We start from the raw sequence: 24,475 nt of genomic DNA, 5'->3' as shown, positions 1-24,475 counted from the left end.
GATCAGTCATCTCTTTTTACCGTCTTGTTCGAAGTGAATTGTCATTGTCACGCGGAGTGAATGAAGTTGCGAATTTGAACGAAATCAGGGGCTTCAATGTCAAAAAAAGGTGTGAAAAAAATTGAACGAGCCATACCGTCCCAATTGGTGTTGAGTTGACGAGATTTTACGATCGCTTGCATACGAGCAAAATTTAAGTAAAAGCAGTAAATAGTGAAAATACGTCAAGTGTGTTTATGACCGGATCATGCCGGTTTTTCAACTACACGAACGCCCGAATAAAGTGCGAATATCTCAAGGTAAATATCTTCGTTTGTGTGTCCTCGCTGTTAGATGTTACACAATCTCGTACTTAGTAATTGTTTTGTGTTTAATAGTCAAGGTATTGGAGGAATTAAAAAAAAAAAGAATGTAGGAACTCTATGCAGTGACAATCACTTTAGATGAGCTTGTAGTATCTAACTTGTAGTGCATGCTAGTTGAAAAACTGTGTCCGTTTGTATTTAACCTTTTGTTCATTTTACATTTATCAGTAGTAAGCAATCATTGTTCTTTGTTCGATGCATGCAAATTATTTTAACATTGTTTGAGTAACTTTTCAATAAGACCAGAACAAATATCAAGTTTTTCTTTTGTTACCCCCAGACCCTCCTCATCCCCCCCCCCCCCCTCCCCTCTTCGATGTGTCCGAAAAACCAGAAGGGAGATTTATACACAGCAATTTTTTTTTTGCTGGAAACCAGCAAAATTTTGCTGGTTTTTGTCCCGCTGACTTTCCAGCAAAATTTCCAGCAATATCGATTGCTGGAAAAATCAGCAAACAACAATTCTGGTTTCCAGCAATTCAAATTGCTGGAAATCAGCAATCCAGATGGCTGGAAACCAGCTATTTATATCAAAGCATTCGGCTGTATTTGCTATCAAATTTGTATTTCAATTCGAATTTGAATATTGAAACTGGCTGTGCACATGTAGTAATAAACAACATTTATTTTCTTCTATTTTTTTTATTATGAATTAAATGAATTAGCAGAGACATATGTTTTGTCAATATACCAACACCGCCTCCGGGGTGGCAGCTTTGTGCCAATGTGATAATCATCCACCACCTGAAATAGAGATTTGATTAATACCTTTCATGAATCCAATAAATCCATTTTCCAATACAAACTCACCCTTGACTTGATGTCTGGTTGCTAGAATATAGAGGAAAATAAAAAAATAGTTTTAACATTAACAAAATTCGTGAAAAAGATTCTCATCTTGCTTCAGCGTACGAAAACAAACAGACTCCAATTTGACAACTCGATTGCTGATTTTCCAGCAAACTAGACCAATTTCTGGAAAGTCCAGCAATTTGAAACCCGATTGCTGATTTTCCAGCAAAAATGACAAGAACACAACCGAATGCTGAAAAATCCAGCAATAAGAAAAGCGATTGCTGGTTTCCAGCAAAAATTTGGATTGCTGAACGTCTCCAGCAATTTTTTTTGCTGGAAATCGAGACAAAAATTTACAGTGTAGAGATGTACCGAATAGTGGTATTCGGCGAACGGCCAAATACTGAATATTGACCTTTTCAACTATTCGGCCAAACGAATATTCGGCCGAATATTCGGTCGAATATACTATTGAGTTTTTAATGAAAAAAAAACGATTTTTTCAATTCCCTTCTTTTTCCGTATTAATTCCCTTCATGTTTTTGAGTCGATTATTTTCAACCAGATGATGTGTAAGAAGATTTTTTCAAGTTGGGGTCTTTCTGATTTTTAAAATGTCACCAATAATTGACAGGATATCAGATGACTTGTCGCTTCTAGGGTGTTTATCACCAAAGAGATTGTCTTCCCATGAAATCTGGGACAAAATATGTCAAAACAGGTGCCAATCAATTTGGAGTTGCTTATTTCAGACATTCAGGATGATTTTTGAAAAACAATTTTGAAAAAATTTCTGCTCATTTTGAAATTTTTCAAAAATTGTTATAGAACACAATATCTAATAAGTTTTAAAGATAAATTTGAGTTTTTTTTTATTTAATTTAGCAAATCATTGAAATACACGATTGAAAATCGGGAAGTTTTAAACAATATCTGGACATCCCTGCCTGATTTAAATTATCTCGAATTTCTATTGGATTTATGGGTAAGCCAGAATATATTAAGAAAATCTGGAACAAACGATAAATCAAAGGTAGATATAAAGCGATACTCCTCTGCATTCTCTTGTACTATCTACAGTGAAAGATACACGGATACACCTAAGATGTTTAGTTGAAACCATCAAATTTTGATGATCGTGTTGCTTTTACTAGTGAACCTTCATATAAGAGAAGCGACATCTGATCCCTCTTAAAATAAAATATGTGGCAACATCGCCGAAGTCTTGGACAAAAAAATCCCCAGCACTGTTTTCTGGCTCAATGTTCAAGCTCTAAAGTGAACGCTCCTTCAATGCAACAAAACGACATTGAACTCGATGCCCGAAGGATCGCGATAAACGGTATGAATGACTTGAATTTCGTTAATAATCAGCTAGTTTTCTAACTAGAAACACGATTCACCAAAGCATTGACAAAAATTGCAACTAATCATAAATTCATATGACCAGCTAAAAAATTATCTGTTTGAACTATAACAACAATCACAATACCTTCCTTGGTTGAGTTTTCAATAAGAAAGGTAAAAGCTCTGCGACAAAATGCTCGGATCGATTGGAATCGATTTTGACAGTTCTTTTGCTCGATTGGAATTTTGTGTTTCAGATGTCACTTCTCTTATATACAGGTTCACTAGCTTTTACAACATTAGTTTTGGATAGTTCATAAATTACGTAAAATCGTTTGAAAAAATTTACATGTTTGTTATTCTATAAATTTTAATAATAGATATTCGGCCTATTCGGCCGAATACTTAGCTCAACTATTCGATGAGCCGAATATTCGGCTTAACGGTTTTTGAGCGGTATTCGGCGCCGAATATTCGGCCGACCGAATATTCGGTACATCTCTAGAGATTTATAATAAATTCGACAAATTACTAAATACAAAAACAATTCCAAGAGCAGAAAAAAAACAAACCGGTCAAAATAGGATTTTTTTACCTTTCGCATTTTTGATTTTTTCAAAACTTTGATCAAACTCGAGTATCGCCTTGGCTCAATAAAGATTGTTTGCAATCTCCTAGCATACAAAGTTTTGTTTAACTTATTCCAGTTTATTGGTTTTTTTTAAAATAATATTGTATCATTCTAAGAAAAGCAAAATATAAAAATATCAAATATAAACATGAAGGAAATAAATAACTACAGTACGAAATTCTGAAGCATGAAAAAAAAATAGTTATCAGAAGAATCTTTGTAACTTTTATTGAAACTTCTCACCACATGCTTTATCATTATTTCAAGTGTTTTGAAATTTCAAACCAATTACTGTATTCATCCCCAATTTCAAGTTTCATTTTGAAACATTTGATGGAAGTATTTCGATTTTTCATTCTTATTTGAAACGTCAATAGGAAGGAACGCGTTTTCCGTAGTTATGGGAAATTACTTGGTCCCAAAAGGTTTTCAATTAATTATCAATTTTTCGCTTGACTGCAAGTCATTTTGAATTCTTAGCATAAAAGTTTTCTATTTATTTACTTTTCCCCATTAATATCAATTAAATCATTTCTTGGCTTTTCACTTTAGAAACCTACCGTTTTAAGAAAAAAATTGAGATGCTGGAGCTAAGTCTTGGAACGAAGATACTCGGTTCCCGAGTAATGACTCAACTGGCAAATGGCACAGACAAACAGTTTCATTAAAAAAAATTTAAAACCAACAGATATAATTTTACACTGATGTAAATTTTATTGATTTTACATCACGGAACATAAAATTAAAGCAAAACAATGCCCCAAGATTTGGGAAAAATCATACAAAATCTAAAGATAAAAGGTCAGTCAAAAAGAATTCAAAAAGTTTGTCTTTTATCCTATATTAGTGGCATATTTCAAAGCGCAATTTTATTTTTTTCAGATAAAAAATCTTTTTGAATTCTTTTTATTTGGAAATTATCGGATAAATATAAGTGACTGGATAAATAATAAATTTAATAATAATTTTGTGCCTAGCAGTGATCAACAACCATTGAAAAGAAAAATAAACCTTTTTAGACTCAAGGGATGAAATAAAATTTGGAAATCTAATTTAAAAAAGAGAGAGTTTACTATTGCTTCTAAAATATGTCAAATATGTCTCACTCTAACGATAGACATATTGGAATAAATATAATTTTCCCTTGTAAGAATCATTTTAAAATGTTCAAGTCATATTTTGTTAGATTTTTCAATCAGAACCCGTTTCTAGAACATTTCATCATTGTAAGACATTACAGTTTTGAGGTATAACTGAAGAATCAAGTAGCCCTAGTGATCAAGTATCCTCATTCTCACCTACACTCATCTCCACACCCACTCGCCCACCTCCAAAAAAAGTACTAAAATGTATGCCATGGTCGAGATTCGATCTCACGACCTCTGGCTAAGAAGACCTACGCTCTAACCTCTAAGTCAAGGCCGCTGGCTAATTGGGCTTTTTTCATATTGATTTCATTGCTCTGAAGATATGGCGATACGACAACTGAAAACGACAAAAAGGCGTGCCCTTCGAAATTACAACAAACACAAATCTCCGCATATCAAGGAAGAATATCGCAAACTCAACTCCGCCTATGAAATAGCCAGTCCAAGTTGCTATCAAATCCATCTTAGCCGGATTCAGCGAAACCTCAAGACTAGCCTAAAATCCTTCTGGAATCCTGGATGACATCATCGCGAACTCTGACTCCGGAATCTGCGATCTCTTTGCCAATAAATTCTCGAGCATCTTTGATAAAGGGTGATACGGTCAAAATTTGGTCAAGGGAAAACGCGTGTAAATCGGTGAAATTTAAAAAATCATTTTATTAAATTTCTTTTTCAAGTTTGATTAGTATAAAATGTAGGAAAAATATTCAGTTAGGCTTCCGCTTTTCCAAATCCGAATTGCCGGGCCTTACGCTTAACCCCTGACATCAGATTTTGTACAGCCACCTTGTCCACCTTCTTCGCCGCAGAAAGCCAGTTTGCCTTGAACTGCTGCTCGTCCTTAGCAGTTTTTTTGGTCTTCTTTAGGTTCCGCTTGACAATAGCCCAGTAGTTGGGAGGGTTCTTGTCCTTGGGAACAACCTGCATGTTGTTGGCGGCGTACCACTCCATGGCTTTTTACCGTAATGGCAAGATGCCAAATCCAGCCAAATCAGTACGGAACAACCGTGTTTCTTCAGGAAAGGCAGCAGACGCTTATTCAAACACTCTTTCACGTAAATTTCTTGGTTGACAGCCCCGGAAGCTATGAAAATGCTGCTTTTCAAGCCACAGGTACAGATGGCTTGCCAAACCAGATATTTCTTCGCGAACTTTGACAGTTTCATGTACTTGAAAATATCTGTTACCTTTCCCCTTCCTTTTGCCGTACAAAACTCCTGTCCCGGAAGCTGATTGTAGTCGGCTTTGACGTAGGTTTCGTCGTCCATTACCACACAGTCAAACTTCGTCAGCATCGTCGTGTACAGTCTCCGGGATCGCGTTTTGGCCATCGTATTTTGTTTATCATCGCGATTTGGAGTCACTACTTTCTTGTAAGTCGATAGTCCGGCTCGTTTTTTGGCTCGATGCACGGTTGTAAACTTATTTGCGGCATCTCGGAGAGAGAGGTTAGGGTTTCGCTTGAAACTACCGGCAACTCTCTTTGTCGTCTCAGCAGCTTCCGGTTTTCGATTTCCCCCCGATCCAGACTTCCTGGCTGTCGACAAACGTTCCACAAACACTTTAGTTACATTTGTAACGGTTGAGTTGGCAACTTTTAGCGATTTTGCCAGCTTTGCGTTCGAGTAGCTCGGATTTTCGCGATGCGCGAGCAAAGTTTTGAAGTTTGAAGAGTGAATTCCAATATCATAATAGGAGCAACATTCTACACACACACCTTCAAAATGAGGGGTGTACAGATTTTTTAAATGCAAAATTGAAAGAAATACGTCAAGTTGATATTGACCAAATTTTGACCGTATCACCCTTTAAATGTTTCCGCTTCGTAAAAAGGGAGATAGGAAAGATGTCAATATTACCGTGGAATTTCAGCTTTATGGGTAATAGCCAAACTTTTCAAATTGGTGGATAAAGATCCCATTTTCCTGTTCTGCAAGCATAACTTATCCAACGATCAGCTTGGATTTATGCCTCAACGCTCAACTACAATTAACTTACTGACCTTTACCTTGTTTGTCCATGAAAGTTTTGCAAAGAAATCTCATACTGTTGCCATCTATACCCATCTCTCGGCCGCATTCGACAAGGTGAACAATTATATTGCCATCGGAAACCTCGAACGTTTAGGATTTCCGCAGTTAGGGCTAGGTGGGGTAATTATGAACAAAATTTCTTCATTTGGCACACTTACAGTCACCAAATGTTTATTTCTTATCGCAAACTCTGAAAAACTGCCAACAATGAATGTTTCCGTGCTCTTCATCATTCTGTAGAACAACTTTTTGTTTTTGGTCGCAACCCACGTCCTTGAGACGTCTGTTCATAATTACCCCGTCTGTTCATATTTACCCCACTGTCTAGGGGGTAATTATGAACACGGATTACGAACTTGGTATAAAATTTTTGAAAAGTAATTGTAGTTATACGTTACATTTACCCATAGTAAGCAGTGTTTGGTGATTTTTCACTTAAAAAATTATGTTCATAATTACCCCAAAACCTGTTCATGATTACCCCGAACGCTGTTCATATTTACCCCGAGACTTGTCCAATATGATTTATATGGTGTCAGATAATCTTAATTCAACACCAAATAATGAAAATAATTAGCAGTAATAAGTAAATGGCTTGTTTTTTGAAAACTCAATTCAATTAATGTATAAAACTTGTAAAATAAACAAATGTTATCAAAATTTAGAGGTAAAGCAACACAAAAAATAGCTATTTAGTGTTCTTTTTTATTGATTTTTTCTATCTTTTGATTCGGTAGTTCAATTTTTTGATGCATCTTTTACGTTTTGGTTGGTTTCTTTTTCTTTCGTTTCTTTATGTCGTTGCAGATCATTTTTATTTGATAGGACCTCTCCATACGTGTGAAAATTTAGGCGAGCTAGACAACTCGACAGTTTTTACATCCGTTTTAAATGTCCTGCGCAGCAAACATCAATTTTTCACCTAAATGTCGTGGGTTAGGCTTTTCACCTACGTGCGAGGTATCATGAAATTAAAACCTATACATACACAGAAAATTCTTATTTTTTTAAAAGATGGTGGTTTCATAAAAACACTTATTGAAATCTTTTTGGATCAGTGAACAGTCTTTTTTTCAAGGCTTGTCAGTTCTATATGATCGCCTTTTTTGAAAAATATTTACACTAATTAATATTTTTATCACCTATACGAAATTTCACATAAGTAGCTCTTTTTTCTCAAAAAAAATTCTGCAGTAATTTCCCCACAAAACTGAAAGAGAAAATCTTCAACCAAAAGATTTTCATTATGTACTTAAAGAAAAAAATGTATTTGAACAAATTAGGATTGAAAAAAGTAACAAAGTATTAAAATAAGACTGCTTGAAAATAGATTTTAGATCTTTGTTATCCGAATGTAACTCAAAAACAATTATTATTTGCTGTAATTTTAATGCTAGAAAAGCAACACGTTATCCAAACACACAGGAAAATTTATCTTTTTGATCTTTGTTTTGTGGACTTATTCACCTATTAAATTTATCATGGTTCTTCATATATTTTACTGTTGACCACAGAGATTTAAGGTTCATATTAATGTTAATTTTCACGTGGTAATGAATAAAAGCTCGAGCAGCAAACTTTTTGTTTAAAAATGATGAATTTTATTTATATTAAAATTAAAAATTTTTTCAAGGCTAATTTATAACCTTGTTATTTATCAATACCAAAAAAACTGGTTTTGAAGGACGTAAAATCTGTATTCGGTAATAGAGAACTATTCCTGGGATACAGGTTTTCGATTTCGGTATTACCGGTAAAACTATCCTTACGCACCACTCACTTAATCTAAGAAAACATTTGATTGCCTTTTTTCTATCAACAAAAAAAAAAAGTTCTTATTACTATTTTTTTAAACAAAATTAAGACTTGTTTAAATGTGGTTACGCATTGAGCTTTTTTTTCAAATTTTATTTTCAGTTTTGATAAAATTGTGTTCAAAAGTTTTTTTCAAAGACTGAAAAGAATTGCCATAGCTTTTTTTCTAAATCCGAATCTCATTTTGAGAAAACAAAAAAAAAATCAATTTCTCAAAAATTCAAAACTCAAGACTTAACATATTGCGGACCTCAATTAAATATGAAATTTATTGAATTTGGACCAGTGGATTCTGTGAGCGTTGTAAGAATTTTTTACAAGGGGAGGAGGGGAAAGGGGTCTGGAAATGCTTGGGTAATTAGTAAATGGCCCCCTAAGTTGTTGAATAAAACATTTGACCATCGAAAAGCGAAAGAAATGGCAGTAAATGCATAAGAATATGTGTTCATGATTACCCCATAGGACGAAAACTATGGGGTAAATATGAACAGTCATCTGTGAATCAGTGCGAATAAAATTTTTCAAAATTTCTTCAAAATCCAGACAAAGCATCATAAACTAGATGTAAAACAGGTGATAACAACATTCCAGCTGGATTTCCTATAATCACATATTCAAAACATTGAACATTGTCCAAAACGATTTCCGTTTCACGAGGTAATGGTTTTTTAAAACATCTGAAATGATATCATAAGGATTTGAAAACAGATCAGAAACAGCTTATAGTTATCAATTGGATGTTAAACTACCACTTTTGGAACTTTTTGTGTCCATTCATTCCCCACAGCAGCGCGTATAGCACTTGTTCGGAATTACCTCGTGTTCATAATTACCCCACTTGACCCTACTTAACTGGACGTTTTTCCAGGCAGTTCTCAGCTTCATCAGGCGTGCCTCAGGGAAGTTATCTAGGGCCAATAGTATTTCAATGACGTGTTGTAACTTCTCGAAGGATCTAAATTAGCGTTTGCCGACGACCGACGACCGACGACTTGAAACTGTACTACTCTGTCAATGGCCCCAAAGATGTGAACTTCCTGCTGAACCAGTTTAACCTATTTGCGTCCTGGTGTGATGCCAATCGCCTACTTTTAAACCGTAGTAAATGCGCAGTAGACAGCCCCAAATTTGTATGGGAAATTCAAAACCTGAGAAATTTTATGCGCTGCAGGCTTAAATTGATCCTAGTCCTAGTACAAGATCTCATGCCAAATTTGGGCCAGATCGGATCACGGGAAGGGGTCGCTCAACTTGCCTGAAGTTTGTATGGGATTTTGAGACATTTTGTTCGAGAGGAACATAAAAAACCAGTTTTTCATCAATAACTTTGGTTTCCGTTGGACGATTTCTTTTGAAAACGGTTTTTCTAAAAGCCTAAATTATGCAAAATATTTCATCTGAAGACTGTATTTCGATAAGAGTTAAGATAAAAAAAATTATTAGGCTTCAAAAATGGGCTTACTTTTTTAAAGATGGTATTCATCACTGTTCATGAGTCGGGGCGGTCGCATATCGTCGCCTAATTAACACTGATGAATACCACTGTTAGAAAAGTTAGCCCATTTTTGAAGCCTTATAAGTTTTTTTATCTTAACTCTTATCGAAATGCAGCCTTCGGATGAATTATTTTTCATAATTTAGGCTTTGAGAAAACCCGTTTTTTTAAAAAGAATTTGGCCGACGGGAATCAAAGTTATTAATGAAAAACTAGTTTTTCATGTTTCTCTCGAACAAAATGTCTCAAAATCCCTTACAAACTTCAGGCTCGTTTAGCGACCCCTTCCCGTGTTCCGATCTGGCCCAAATTTGGCATGAGATCTTGTACTAGGCCTAGGATCAATTTAAGCCTGCAGACCCTGCAGTAATATCATTTTCCCGCAAACGGCGCCCGTTCTCAGCCGTTTATTTCTTTGGAAACGATGCAATCTCTCGAGCTCAATACGTGAAAGATCTTGGTTTGAATCTTGACGTGCGGCTGGATTTTAAGACTCATACCAACTATATCGTTGACAACGCCTCCAGAAGCCTGGGTCTTCTTTTCCGCATGGCGAAGGACTTTAAGGACATCTACTGCCTGAAAAGTCTTTACTGTAGCTTGGTTCGGTCGATATGCCCTTCGACACTTAAACTGGCAAGACCCTTTTCGACTTCCCAGCTACGAAATTCGCTGCCGCCTGATCGACATCGACACGCTGCAAGCCCGCAGGATCGCCACTCGTGCGTTCTTCGTCGCTGATCTGCTTTCATCAAGAATCGACTCTTCCGCACTTTTGGAATGGGAAAATTTTAAAATTACACCTTTAAATATGCAATAAATTTGGGGTAGAAGATAATTTTTTAGAATTCTTTTTTCTGAGACTTAACTGTGAAACGAAAACTAAAATGGTCAAAAAAGTCATTGACACTTTTATCTTTTGATTTCGCATGATTTTTGCCAAACCTTAGGGCACCATGATTAAAGGATCAAGTCTCATTTAACATTCAAAATATCAAAATTCTTTTAGTCCCAAGAAAACGCTTCTAGTTCATCTACGGTGTCATGTATCGATCTAACTTTTGCAGCATATTAATTTGAAACTGCAGGCTGTCAAAAAATGCAAAAGACGGCAATCTGTAAATTATTTTCAGAAAGATATGATGAAAATAAGAAAAATGGATCAAGTATTCCCATTCTCCCCTAAAGAATATTTCAGAAGATAATTTCTAATGGCCATATGGGTCACATAACTTCCATCAAATTAGCAGTATTTAATTAATTTTAAATGCCCATGGGTTGCTACGTTGCTATCCACCTTTCTTTCAAATTTCTGTTAAATAAATTCTCTCTAGTTTTCAGTCCGCCGCACATGCCATTAAAAATATAATCAATTAATTTTAGAACCCCCGTTTTTTTTATTATATAACTTTCTGTTTATTGTTTTGGAAAAATTTTCTCAATGTACTCTTTTTGGCGTTGCAGTATATGCAAGGCCGGATTAAGGGAAGGGGAGGCAATAGGGCAATTGTCCCGGGCCCCCCGGCTCAGGGGGGAGGGGCCAAAGGGAAAAAAGTTTTAACATTACTTTAATCATACTACTACAAATCTATGAAAAGTAGTCAAGACTAGAAAATCGGAATGAAATATAACAACTAAATGGGCCCCCGTGAAATAATATCTAGAATAGTTTTTTGCTTACATATGTTAAGGGGGGCCCCCTAGAAGCAGTGAAGGAGTTCTCCCACATTTTGCGAGCTGAGAATATTATAATCATCGTATTGAATTTCAAAGTGTTCAATCCAAAATCTGGACAAAACTGAATTTGAAAAAAAATCTACAAAAAAAATTTAGAAGAATATGAGGCAAAGCACCTAACATTTTCATTTTATTTTTATCGAATCATATCGGTCAGGATATTCTGTACAAAACAGGTAAAATAAAGAAAAAAAACATCTAATTTTCATTACATACAAACGTTTTGCACAATAGTAATGTTTGTTATTACATTAACTTTCCATGAAATGGATACTGCACTAAAATAGCAGCTAATTTCGTCAAAACTGGCTCACAGTGCTAAGAGAGCACAGAAAAGCTTTATGATAAACATTTCAGAATTTTACCCGGGCAGTATCCGGATTAATACCGAGTATTATTATAACTTTTCACTTTTCAATTATTATTATTGAAATTTTCTTTGGTTCATAAATTCCTATTTTTGAAAAAAAAAATCTTTAAAAAAAACTGTAATTGCTTAAATTGGACCAATCGATAGTACAGAGTTTCTTTATTGAATTTTCATCTCAATTTCTGTCTTTGACTTTAAATTCGTACTGAAATATTTTCAACTGATTACACCAAAATTTTATCATTTTCCGAAGAAAATATGCTGAATTTAACAAATCATGTTTCAAATGATCATTCTCAAATTATACCGGAACAAATTTGAAATCCGTCTTTTGTCACTTGGAGTTGAAAAATCACGAAGGGGGGTGGAGGGGGGAAAATAAAAAATAGTCTAAATTTTCAATAAAATGGATCTAATTGGACAAAAGCTTGCATGCAATAAACTTGTATATAACCTACATTGCATAACATTGAAAAATCAAGCTATTTTAGATCGAAAATTAGGAAAAATCTCGAATTCAAAAGGTGATACATTTCCCATTCTCTGCAGTTTGACTTTCGCCAATTGTTCGAATTTTTGAAAATAATATTAAATTTTTCAACAAAATATCTTGAACATTTTTTATTTCCCCCTTCCGGATTTTCAGACAAATCTAAGGGGGAGGGTGACAAAAGAAGAAATTGAAATTTGTTCCAGCCTTATCAGAAAAACGATCTCATAGTTGAGTTGCTTACATCATTGAGTGATTTTCTTAACATGAATATTTCTACGTTTCTAATTTTATCTTTTTCCAGATTCAATTCATTGAGATTTTCAAGTCTTGTGTTGTTTTTTCGGTTACTGAAGCTCAGTTTAAAATTTTCTGAAATTTGAGAATTTAGGATTTTTGTTTAAGGTACTAAAGTACTAAAATCATTTGGATTCCTTATTTGACCTTTTTCAATGATAACTGATTCAGTGTTTCAAATATTTCTCGCGTGAGCTTTCATTTCGTTGTATGAAACAAAATATAAACAAAGAGTTTTATTACGAAAAAAATATAAAAACTGACATAAACTAGTCGCAACTTCGTTCCATTTAGAATAAGTGTATCCTGAAAAACATATTCTATATGTGAAACACAAATTTAAAATTGGTTTGATAACTTTTGCAGCAGTTTTCTGTGAATTCCTAAGATGTTTCAGACGACGTAATGGAAGCTTACGTGAGATTCAATCTCTATTCAGAACTATTTTTACCGATAATTTCTGCACCCAAATAACCAGGAGTCGTATTTTATTTTACAAATTATATCGTATAGAATGTTATTTAAACTCATTTTCGTATATCTGCACCTATAATTCTTTATCGTATTTAAATGCATTGCATGATTTTATTACGACAATACAATCCAAATCAAGAATATGTGTGCTAATCTACCTATATGGCCTCCAAAATGATACGTATATACTGGTTTTGCTGCATTATATACGATATGTTTACACGGATATTTGCACGTATATTTGTGTTGCAAATTCGAAATACCCACCAAATGGTTGTCTGGGCACTTATACCCAGTTGGCTCCGAGGGCATCGAATGAAAACTTTGTCACATTTTGAATAACAATTTGATAACATTTTTTTATTTGATGAGAATCATATTCATAAACATCTCATGAAAAGGTTTTTTTTTTTTGTTTCAAAGTTGACTCTGACTGTAACTTTGAATCTGTTTTTGTTAAATTAATGATTTTGAATTTTTAAACTCTTATATCTGTATCTCTATGGAATTTGAAATTAGTAATTTTTTTTTTGAATTTTGTTTTCTATGTTTCAAATCTTTATGATATTTCTCAATTATCATCAGGTATATATTTCTCGATCGTGCACAAACCAGACGATGGAATGGAAATCATTTCAAATATCTATCTGGTATTTTTTCGAAATCAGAGAATTTAAGTTGGTGATGAGGGCATTGAAAAAATGAGAATTAAATTTTGCATTTTGCAGCTCAAATCAGAGATTTTGTTTTTGAGGAATTTCTAAACTCTTTCCTTCCGCAATGTTTGAACGTGATTAATGAACTATTTTATTTGAAGATACCAGAAACTATCTTCTACGTAGACCACAAGGTTCAAAAGTCATGTGTCACTAAACTCAACTCCAGTTCTTTAACCCGTTTAAAAGGTTTTGTATTCTCTGAGCTAGCATTTGAAAAAAAATCGATTCAAATTGACCCGGGCCCCCCGATGGGTTAATCCGGCCCTGAATAAGGTAAAACTTTTTTTGTTTCGATTATAGTCGTTTTACCATCATTATGGCATTCGCGACTTTATATCAACTTTGCAGTTGGCGAACAGTTATTGGAAAACTTATCCGGTACAACTGTGTTCGATGTTTACTCTTGGGCTCGAACTCACGGACATCGGCTCAGGAAGCAACTGATTTGCCAACTGAGCTATATCACAAACCCACTTGGTGTAGCCCTAGTTTATAGCCAGGATATTGCAATTATGAATTATTTAGAATACGGGAATGAATAATTTATTTTAAATGCAGGCGATGGTTAAAGATATTTATTAGGCATATTTTGTATGAAAATTCATATCTAGTTTTCTTCTATAAATGAGTAAATAATCTTATCTAACTTTCAGTTTTTATATTTCATCTCGACAAAAAAACACATACTCATACTCTTGAAAATTACCCGCTGTTCAATGTTGTTTCCGATACCTGAGTAGTGCTTCTCTAGAGCCCGGTGCGCGTTAGTGTTACAAACGGTAGTGTGCTTCTTTAGTGGTGCTAACGAATCCGTAACTATCCATCAATAAATTCTAACAGAAAGAATCATCTCCTAACTAACATTTGTTTCCATTTCACTTTGCAGTTCTCACATAATAACGGTGGCCAATGGATTGTTTGCCAGTGAAGATCTTCGGCTGAACGCATCGGGACTGGCCAAACATTTGTACGATGCGGATATTCGCCAGATGGATTTTTCGAGAAACCCAGTCGGTGCTTCAGATCAAATCAATCAATGGGTTAGTCAAAAGACTAGAGGGAAAATCCAGGACGTAACAACTCCCAGCCTGGTTCAGCAAGCTTCTATGGTGCTCGTCAACACGTTATACTTCAAAGCGAAATGGGAAACTATGTTTTTGAAATTGGAGACCAAACCAAAGCCATTTTACATCGATGGAAAGAATCAATCTCCGGTGCAGGTTCTAACGATGGCTACTTCTGGATGTTTCCCGCTTTACGAAGATAAAGTGAATAACTTTAAAATCGTCGGTTTGCCGTACATGAAACAACGATCTACCATGTACTTGCTACTACCGAATGATTCCAGTAGGTCAACCCTACAGTATTGGAATCAACAAATGACAATCAACCAGTTTAATGAACTAATTGATAGGATGGTGGTGAAATCTGGTACTATTTCAATGCCGGTTATGAAGCTTGAGAATACCGTAGGATTGAAAAACGTGCTACTCTCGCTAGGATTGCGATCCGCCTTTGATCCTGATCAAGCGGACTTTAGTGCATTTCTCTCAAATGCGGAAAGGTTAGAGTCACTCGGGGCGCGACCCCAAGAGCAACATAGTCAAAATCCAGCACCGTTTCCTGTCAATCAACAGAACGAACAAGATGATCGTATTCAATTTCCAGCCCACATAAAAAGATGCGCACTCATATCGCATTGTTCGATAGAAGGAACTCGTTGCATGTGTAATTTAGCTCAGAATGCTGACATGATCAATAATGGCTGCCACGAGAAACCTTTCTACCTTACTAGAGGCAGCTGTCAACGTTCGCTGGTTTCTGTCGGCGGTGTAAACCAGTGCTTATCGGCAACATATCAACAGTATCGAGCAGATGGTAATCAGTGTACTTCTCGTCCAGGCTGCTATTTTACCGATAATGCGTGTTACTGTTGTTTCAAAAGTGAAGCTCCAACACAACCAGTGAATCCAAACTTTATGTTTGGAAATCGTGATGGTGCATCCGATCAATCAAACTCAAACAATCCAAACGGCTTCGGTATTTCGAATCGTTTCCAGGAATCTGAAACCCCACCATCATCGCAAGCACCATCGCAAAGCATAACCGACTTCGTTATTGTGTGCCAAATCAAATTCGGCTGTGATCAACTCGGACGATGTGGAAACTTCCGACATTGCTTTCAACAAAGGCAACCGCGTCGCATGAGGCGTCAAGCTCAGCGGCCAAAGTTAAGCATAGGTCAGATCATCCACAAGATCAGCCTGGATATCAACGAAGAAGGCACTGAGGGTGGAGCCGTGACAGCAGTCGTCATCGATCGGATCTCGTCGGCATTTACGCTACGAATCGATGGACCATTTCTGTTGTACCTGAGGGATGACGTTCACAGGTTGCCGCTGTTTTACGGTCCTGTGTACGATCCTAGATCTTAAAGTTTTGGAAACATTTCTTTGTTTTATTTGCTTTTAAATTAAATTACGATATATTTCAAACACAACTAATTCAACTTTTCGTACAAACAATCCGAAACATTCAATGATTGTCACCCGTGTATTTTAAAGCCAGAAGATTTCACTCGATTGAAGTTCTTTTATCAACACATTGAAAGGGTTATTTGCGTGGCATTCGATGGAACAAGACGACTCAAATTTCAATCCATAAATTGGATGAATTGAAGAGGCAAAATAAAGACTTATTGGACTTATAATGAGGTATAATTGTGGATCTAATGTTGTCCACTGAAAGGAATTTGATAGTCCAAAAAACGGCGGTTCTGATACGAATCTGCGGTTTAAGCGCTGAACCGTAATTTTAATCAATCGTAAGTGAATTTCCTTATTCCAGTTTGCATAAGTTTTAACCTACTTAGCTATTTCGTTGTTTTTTTTTAAACTTAATTCAACGTAAAATTTGCTGTAACAAGGTAAAACAAGGAAAAACCAGATAAAACAAAATGAACATAATGAAACAAGATAGAACAATTTAAAACAATATAAAACTAGAAATAGCATATCAGAACATCATGAACCAACATTAAACAGAATTTTTTTGAAGAGAAATGAATCCAACTGTGTTAGATGAAATTTCAGGGACTAGATAAGATAAAAATCGATGTTGAAAAATATGCGAAAAAAATTCGCCTTGTCTCCCGGAAGGACTTGAACTCTAACACAGTTGGATTCATATCTCTACAAAAAAAAAGTTTCGCTGACTGAGTCAAGACCCATCTCTGGGTCGCAGTTTGAAAAATAAACAGGATTTTACAAGGGATCATAAATTCGAAACGCTTTGTTTGCCCGTTAGAAGCGTTTTCTCGCGATTTGGACCGAAATTTGGGATCAAAACTTTCAAATGCGTTTTCTGGCCTTTAGAAGCATTTTTTTGGAACCTGAACCGAAATTGGTACCTCAGCAAAAAATGCATTTTCTCGCCTTTAGATGCATTTTTCCTATACAGCATTTTTTTTTTTGGAAACCAGCAAAATTTTGCTGGTTTTTATCCCGCTGGTTTTCCATGGTTGTCATAAATAGTAATTTATTTAAATTCTTATAATAAGGTAAAATAATATCCGCCAGTGGGTTGACCGCTTCCGCCAAGTCTTCGACATCATGCTTCATGTGAATTACAAAAAAAAATCTTAGTTTTTTTAACGAAATACTTTGCCTTAAAAAAAATTACCTTTGGTCTAAAATGCTCTTCGTTGGAATATGAAAGAAAATAAAATTATATGTCACCACACCGTTGCAAACGACAAACAAACGAACACTTTTAGCGCCCAACGAGAAATAGCTTGCAAACACAAAAACAAATTCGAGTTTGACAGATCGATTGCTATTTTTTCAACAATGCGGATACAGTGCTGGAAAAATCAGCAAGACGGAGAATGTTTGCTGGTTTCCAGCGAAAATTTAGATTGCTGAACGTTTCCAACAACTTTAATTGCTGGATATCGGGGCAAGTCGACACATTACAAATAAGACAGATTTAGGAAAACAACTGATGAAAAAAGGTCCGTGCGAAGGACTCGTCCAGGGAAGGAGGGGAGGGGGTGTTGTTTTTAGTTCAAAATTAAAATTTATTAAGCAATACTAACACCATCAAAAACGCTCAATAAATATGGAAATTGATTTCCAAAACTATCTTCCTACTTAAAAGGACCATCACAAAAGTTTGAAAAAAGATCTATATGGATGTATGTTTTTTTTTTTAGTTGGTAACCACAGGTGGTAAATCCCGGTTTACGGATTGTTGCAGTTATCCGACTTGTGGCCGGTTTCGCTGCAGCGCCAGCATATGCCACTTCTGTCTGGCTCAGTGCAGTCGAACGACTTGTGACCGTTCAACAGGCACTTGAAGCACCGGTCCGGTTGCTGGGGGATGGATATCTGACAGATAGACCATCCCACCTTTAGCCGCCCACACCTAAGTGCGGCGCGGCGTTTGCTGCTGCAACCGGAAGTTTGACCAGCCCAATCTGCATACCAGATTTGGGAGGGCCATTCCGCAGACGAACCGTCATCTGGTCAGAGCAGATTTTGCACTGCTCGACCAGTGCCACCCGCAGTTCGTCTTCCGTTGTGACTTCATCCAGGTTTTTAACCCGGATGGTCACCTCCTTACAGAGGGCACGCACCTCAGCCTTGTCGCCAAGGGCTTCGGCTGCCTTAGCCGTAAGGGTCCCGCTGGAGTTTCCAGCACCACGCTTCAGTTCGAGGATCATCTCGCCGGTGCGTGTCCGACGGATCCTCCGAACTTTCTCGCCTAGATCGGCGAGATCTTCGTTCGTACGCATATGTCGCAAGACATCTGCGTACGTGCCCTCAGGTGCTTTGACGACAATCGCCTCGCCCCTCTCCCTGACGCGACGTTTGCGTCGTTGGTTGACACCTTTTCATGGTCTCAGTTTGCTATCAATTTGGGCATCAAAGTCTGCTCGGGATGAAACTAAAAAAAATAACATGAGGATTCCAAAACACTAAATTTTGTACAAATCGGTTGAAAAACAAAAGAGATATAAGGGATCTGATCAGGATTGTCTTATTGACATTCGTAGAATGTTTTACATTTATCTGCAGAAAATTTTTCATGACTAGTATTTTTGAATTTTAAATTTGCTTCTTTTTGCTTATTTGGTTGCCTGTCTCTAATGGTAAATACCTGTCACACGACAACCACGTTGTCCCTACGTTAAACTGGGATTTCATTAAGGTATTGTAAATTTAAAACGGTTGGTTTTGAATTCTGAAGTTGTATACACTTCTTTAAAAAACATCATTGAAGAGCAAGGTATGGGTTTTGAAAATCATATTTATATTCAAATCCTTTAGTTATTCGGCGTTTCGATTCAAAATTTACCTTTGTTAGCCCAGACTATAGACGGTATATCATACGGGATTCAATTCCGCCGGAAGCTAGCAAATTTTCTGACAAGATTGTTAAAGCCTTTTTTAAACCCCTTTCTGAATCAAATAATTTCTTATTACTGTGGTACTTTCATTTTATGACCTGAAAATTTTATTAATAAACAAACCTTTTCAACCACAACTCATATTGCGTGGCTTCCATGCGATTTTCAGTCATCTACAGCATTAAGCGGATGCCGCCATCGTGAACTTCACGATAGCGTCGGACAGTTAACTTCGACTACTACTCGTTGAGTTCTTTCACTGATTACCGAATATTCTCAGAGGTTAAAATCAGGTAAAAATATCATTTGAACCTCATCATCATTTTCATTTTTCATAACTCTTGTAATATTGCCTGCCTGCATGCACTAATAAATATGGATAGTTTTTATGCTTTCAACATCTGGAATGAACAAATCCCCATTATATTCTGTATTTTTCGTTTTAGATCTACTTCCGATTTCGATCGCTATTCCCACGAGATCCAGCTTGCCAATGGAATCTTCCTGGAAAATTCTTACGAGCTCAGCCAGAGCTACATTAACAAAACCAGAGTGCTGTACAGCAGCGAAGTGGAGAAACTTAACTTCGCCCTTGATCCTGATACGGCAACGAAGCGCATGAACGAATGGATACGCACGAACACTCATGATAAAATTTCGGAAATGTTTCCAGCTACCGTGGACTCAAATACGGTGATGGTGATCGCCAGTGCTCTTTATTTCAAAGCCCTGTGGCAAGATATGTTCATTGAGGGGGCAACTAAGCCGAGAGATTTCTGGCCAGAAGGCAAAAACGGACCTTCCTTCAAAGTTGATATGATGGCTCACGGAGGATGTTTCCCTTTTTATGAATCCCCGGAGCTCGAGGCCTCGATCATCGGTCTACCGTACAAAAACAATCAGTCAACAATGTACGTTTTGAAACCGACAAACTCAAATCGTAAGGCACTGCAAGAGCTTATCGCAAAGTTGAATGCGGCTGAAATTGACAATCTGATCAATCGTATGCGTATGACTACCGCTTTAATTTTGTTCCCGAAAATGCACGTCTCCAACACACTCAATTTGAAGAAAACCTTAAAACATATCGGTGTTAAATCGATCTTCAATCCATCGAAGAGTGATTTTTCGGAAATTTCCGGTGCAAGTCGTATTGAATCTGTTGACAACCGACCAGCTGATTTGCCTAACTTCGTTTCACCTGTTGTTAACTTGCCTCCGAAACCTGCCAAAAGGCCTGTTGATAAAGACCACGCCATCATAACGTTCCCAAGAGTTGACGTTGCGAATGAAACAAACACGATCGAGCAAGCAACCGAAGAACCACAAACCTCTGAAACTACTGAGTTGGTCGAAGAAATGCAAGAAACGTCGCTGAAAATGAATCCCGAAGACACAACGACGTCGAATACAGTTGTCGAGTCAGAATCCAAACCACAGCCAAAGAGTAATGTCCGATCAATGGCTCGATCGAGGAAAAATAAACGTGACGTTTCATACAAAACGCCAACCGAAGTAAAGGGAAAACCGGACCCTCTGAATGGTAAGGATTTCTTCCTGAACAAACGTATCGTAAAACCGACTAGCGGCAAGAAACAGAGACGCCGATCGCGTCGAGATGCAGTTGAACAAGCCAATCTGTACGTTAGCGAAGCTATCCACAAGATCGATCTGCAAATCAACGAGAGAGGCACAGAGGGAGGTGCTGCAACGGCCATCACGCTGAACCGGTCCGGAACGAATGCCGTTTTCCGAGCAGAAGAACCCTTCTTGATATTGATCCGTAACGACCGAACCAAGTTGCCGTTGTTCTTTGGGGCCGTGTACGATCCGAGAGCGGAATGAGAGTGTTTTCGGATGTAAACAAGTTTCACTAATCAATTTTTACATGATTAAATAAAGTTATAATATGTTCATCCGTTTAGCTGATAGACTCAACTAAATTTTCTCTCTTTAACAAATAAAGAAGCTTCAATGTAACCAGATCGTAGTTGTATTTAGGGTTTAATGATCATTGTATATTCTAATGAAAAATTAAAAACTTGAAAACAACTGTTGGATGTTTAATTACTTCGTTACGTGGGTTTACTACAAATTTCCAGCCATAGCTTTCCTAACCCTTAGGAGTGAACTCAGACTTGTGATTTTCTAAATCTGCAAAGAATTATGAAGTCCTCTAAACAGCTCAGCAAAGTTTTTGGACCAATTCTAGAAAGAATTCGCTTGACAAAACTGTTTGACAATAAAAGACATTATCTATAATAATTTTTTTACATGGTTTTCTGTCTCACTACATAACTTGATGAACAATATTCATCCAATTCACTCGATCCATGAAAACCGTTCTCCAATTTCTCGGGCATCCCACGTACGACAGATAACGCTTCGCTTACTCCAACTACCTCACTCGTTGCGCCCCTGCTCGTCTCGATCCTACCGGATTCGTAGCGATCACCTGTTTTGCAGGACAGTCGGCCTGCATTCACGCAACATGTCTTGCCCAGCGTATCCTTCCAGCATTAGCCACCTTCTGGATACTGGGTTCGCCGTAGAGCCGCGCGAGCTCGTCTTTCATCCGTTGCCTCCACGCCCCGTTCTCCTGCACGCCGCCAAAGATGATTCTTAACACTCGTCACTCAAATACTCCGAATTTTCCTCGAGCAATATCCACGCCTCGTGCCCGTAGAGGACAACCGGTCTAATGAGCGCCGTGTACAGGTCACACTTCATGCAAGGGCCAAGTCTTCTCGACCGCAGTTGCCTGTGGAACTCATAATAGGCTCGACTTCCACTGATCCGGTTGCTGTATAATACTCTTGACCAGGAAGCTGTCTGAATAGGATCGATTTCCAAAATCGATTCAGATGAACGGTTCTGAGATCGATCCATCAAAAAATCGGAGCTTGAAGATCGATTTCCGATTAATCGATTTTTTCCAATAGTAACCTTGGCTTTGTACTAGGCCTAGGATCATAACATTTCCTGCAGCGCATAACTTTACATAAGTTTGAAATTTCCCATACAAATTTGGGACAGTCTACCCTACTGTTTTCTATGATTAAATAGGCGTCCTCCTACAGGTGGTCATTATGCTCTTATTCTACCTAAATGAGAAAAAATGATCGGAAAACCAATTTGAAAACAAACCGATCTAATCGATTTTTTCCTGGCCGAAGAATCGATCCAAAAGATCGATCTTCCAAGGATCGATCCAAGATCGACCAATCCCAGTCTGAAGTCTACCTTGGCTTAGGTTTCAACGTCCATTTCCACGCAATAAAATTTTCTAAACAATGTCGTATACAGCTCTCGAAAACTTGCTTTTGCCGTGAGGTTTTGCTTATCGTTGCGATTTGGAGTCACTACCTTTTTTCGTAGGTGATGGAAAGAATTAGAGAAACATGAGGTATCAAAGAACGAAAGAACATAAGCCGTAAATATCATGAAATTTTCGAAAAAGATACAACGGCTCACCGGCAGGACTTGAACCTGCAATCTCCGCTTCAGTACAACGACGCGTTAGCCAATTTCCCCATGGTGAACATGATGAAATCGGCGAACACGAGCAATCGAGCTCTACCGATCAACTGCTGGACTGGACCTTCTATCGAAACACCATGTATATCCCGCATGTGATCTTTCCGACTATTGATCTCTCTTGTTTTTCTAACCTCACCCACCGACTCGGGATTTTAGCCGAGCGAGCACATGGTTTCCATCACATACGAAAATGTGATTATTTTCAGGTACAAAGATGTACCGAGCGATTGCGTAACATCAGTTTTGATTTCAACAGAGCTACACCTCCCTGTGTAACTGGTCTGCTCGGAACCTTGAGCAGCACTGATTGCTTCTTCATCTGACCGTATGTTGCGGCAAACCCGAAGCAACCGACCATGTGCTCGCCAGATGGCGGCAACGCTATTCAAACCGTATGGAGCAGCTTTTTTCTTCAGATTTAAGCTTTTTTCTTCAGATTTAAGCTTTCGTCTCCTATCTGCTCAAGGTAAAAAAAGCTTAAATCTGAAGAAAAAAAGCTTAAAAACGAGATTCACTAACACTTTGCCAATAGATGTTGGTCACACGATACATAGACGAAACGTGTATCGTTGCCGCCTCCTGGTGCTCGCTCGGCTAAAATTCCGAGTCGATGTGTGGGATTAGAGAAACAAGAGAGATCAATAGTGGGAAAGGTTATTATGAAGGCTGATCGTGGTCGATGCCACTTGAGAAGATAAATTTTCTTAAAATTTTGGCTTGTATTGTGGCATTTTGTATTCAATTAACTCTCCGACTTTTCCCTGATTTGCGTGCACTTACCGCTCTTCATTTCGTCGTCCCTGGAGGGATCTCCTCCGCCTCGGCCTCGCCGGTCCCACTGTGGGCATTCGCCCCGTGTTGATCACGCCTGCTCGACGACGCGTCGCACTTGCAACGACGCGGATGCGCCCTCGCGTAGCTGCTTCTCTTCCGGTTGCTATTCGCCCAGAACACTTGCTGATGTGCGCCGGCAGTTTTCCAGCTGAAGCTGGATCTGAGGATTGCCTGCGAGCTACTCCTCCGATCTTCACCCAAGAACGCCGCCTATGGGCACTAGTGGTACTGCGTCCTCCTTTTGGCCGCTTTATGCCCTGAGCTTCGATAGTGGAGCATAACCAACCCCCTGGCAACTTGACGTTTCCCATACAAATCGCGTGTGCCAGTTTTTTCTGGTTCTCTGGTTCTGTCAAATCGAAAATCAAGCGACTTAACATGTCGGAAGGACGCATATGGAAATATGTTTTCTTTTAACCGATTCAACAAATGAAAAAAAAACGTTCAGAATTGAAAATTAGTTCAGTAATACGTAAAAAGAATCTGTTTTCAAAAGTTCAGTCGAATAAAGGGCACACAGACGTAAATCTGTATGTCCTTTATTACGTTTAAAACTTTTGGACTGATCAAAATAATTCACTGATATACGGCAGATTTTTGGGAAAAGAACCCCTTCCACCAAAACTATTGATGACGATCGTACAAAATAAATGTAAAACAAAACATTACCACAACAATCATCGAATGATTTTTATAAACTGCGATACATATGAAAATTTTAGTATAACAAAACTTTCAAATTATAGCAGAACATTTCTCGGTTTATGGAAAACTGTTCCTATACAATAAATAAATATGTAGAATATTCAATGAGAATAATAATTTCGGTTGAAATTTTTTTTCATTCATTCGAATTTTATGATTTGCACCACATTTGATGATCTGCCCTTTCCATACGCATGGCTCGAAAAGTATGTAAACAAGCGGTACATAAGCGACACCTGCGGATTTCAATCAGGCACACGAAACTCG

General features: G+C 37.4%; 1 protein-coding gene across 3 annotated transcripts in view; it reads left to right on the top strand.

The window, feature by feature from the left end:
* The window catches only part of LOC129744205 (serine protease inhibitor 28Dc-like), a 61,955-nt gene that overhangs the window by 25,685 nt on the left and 11,795 nt on the right, over positions 1–24,475 (top strand). Inside the window, exon 4 of one of the 3 annotated variants that reach the window (XM_055736614.1) lies at positions 19,576–21,181. The exons of 1 other annotated variant lie outside the window; for it this stretch is intronic. In XM_055736614.1, coding sequence (XP_055592589.1) covers positions 19,576–20,974 — 1,399 coding nt within the window. In that variant the 3' untranslated portion in view covers positions 20,975–21,181. Of the gene's footprint in view, positions 1–14,605; positions 16,253–19,575; positions 21,182–24,475 lie in introns of those variants that run through there. One more of the 3 variants, XM_055736613.1, reaches the window with a different exon arrangement.

Source organism: Uranotaenia lowii, chromosome 2 (genome assembly GCF_029784155.1).
Source record: "Uranotaenia lowii strain MFRU-FL chromosome 2, ASM2978415v1, whole genome shotgun sequence".
Lineage (NCBI taxonomy): Eukaryota > Metazoa > Arthropoda > Insecta > Diptera > Culicidae > Uranotaenia > Uranotaenia lowii.
Note: the sequence above shows the minus strand (reverse complement) of the source record. Positions and strands in the feature narration are given on the sequence as shown.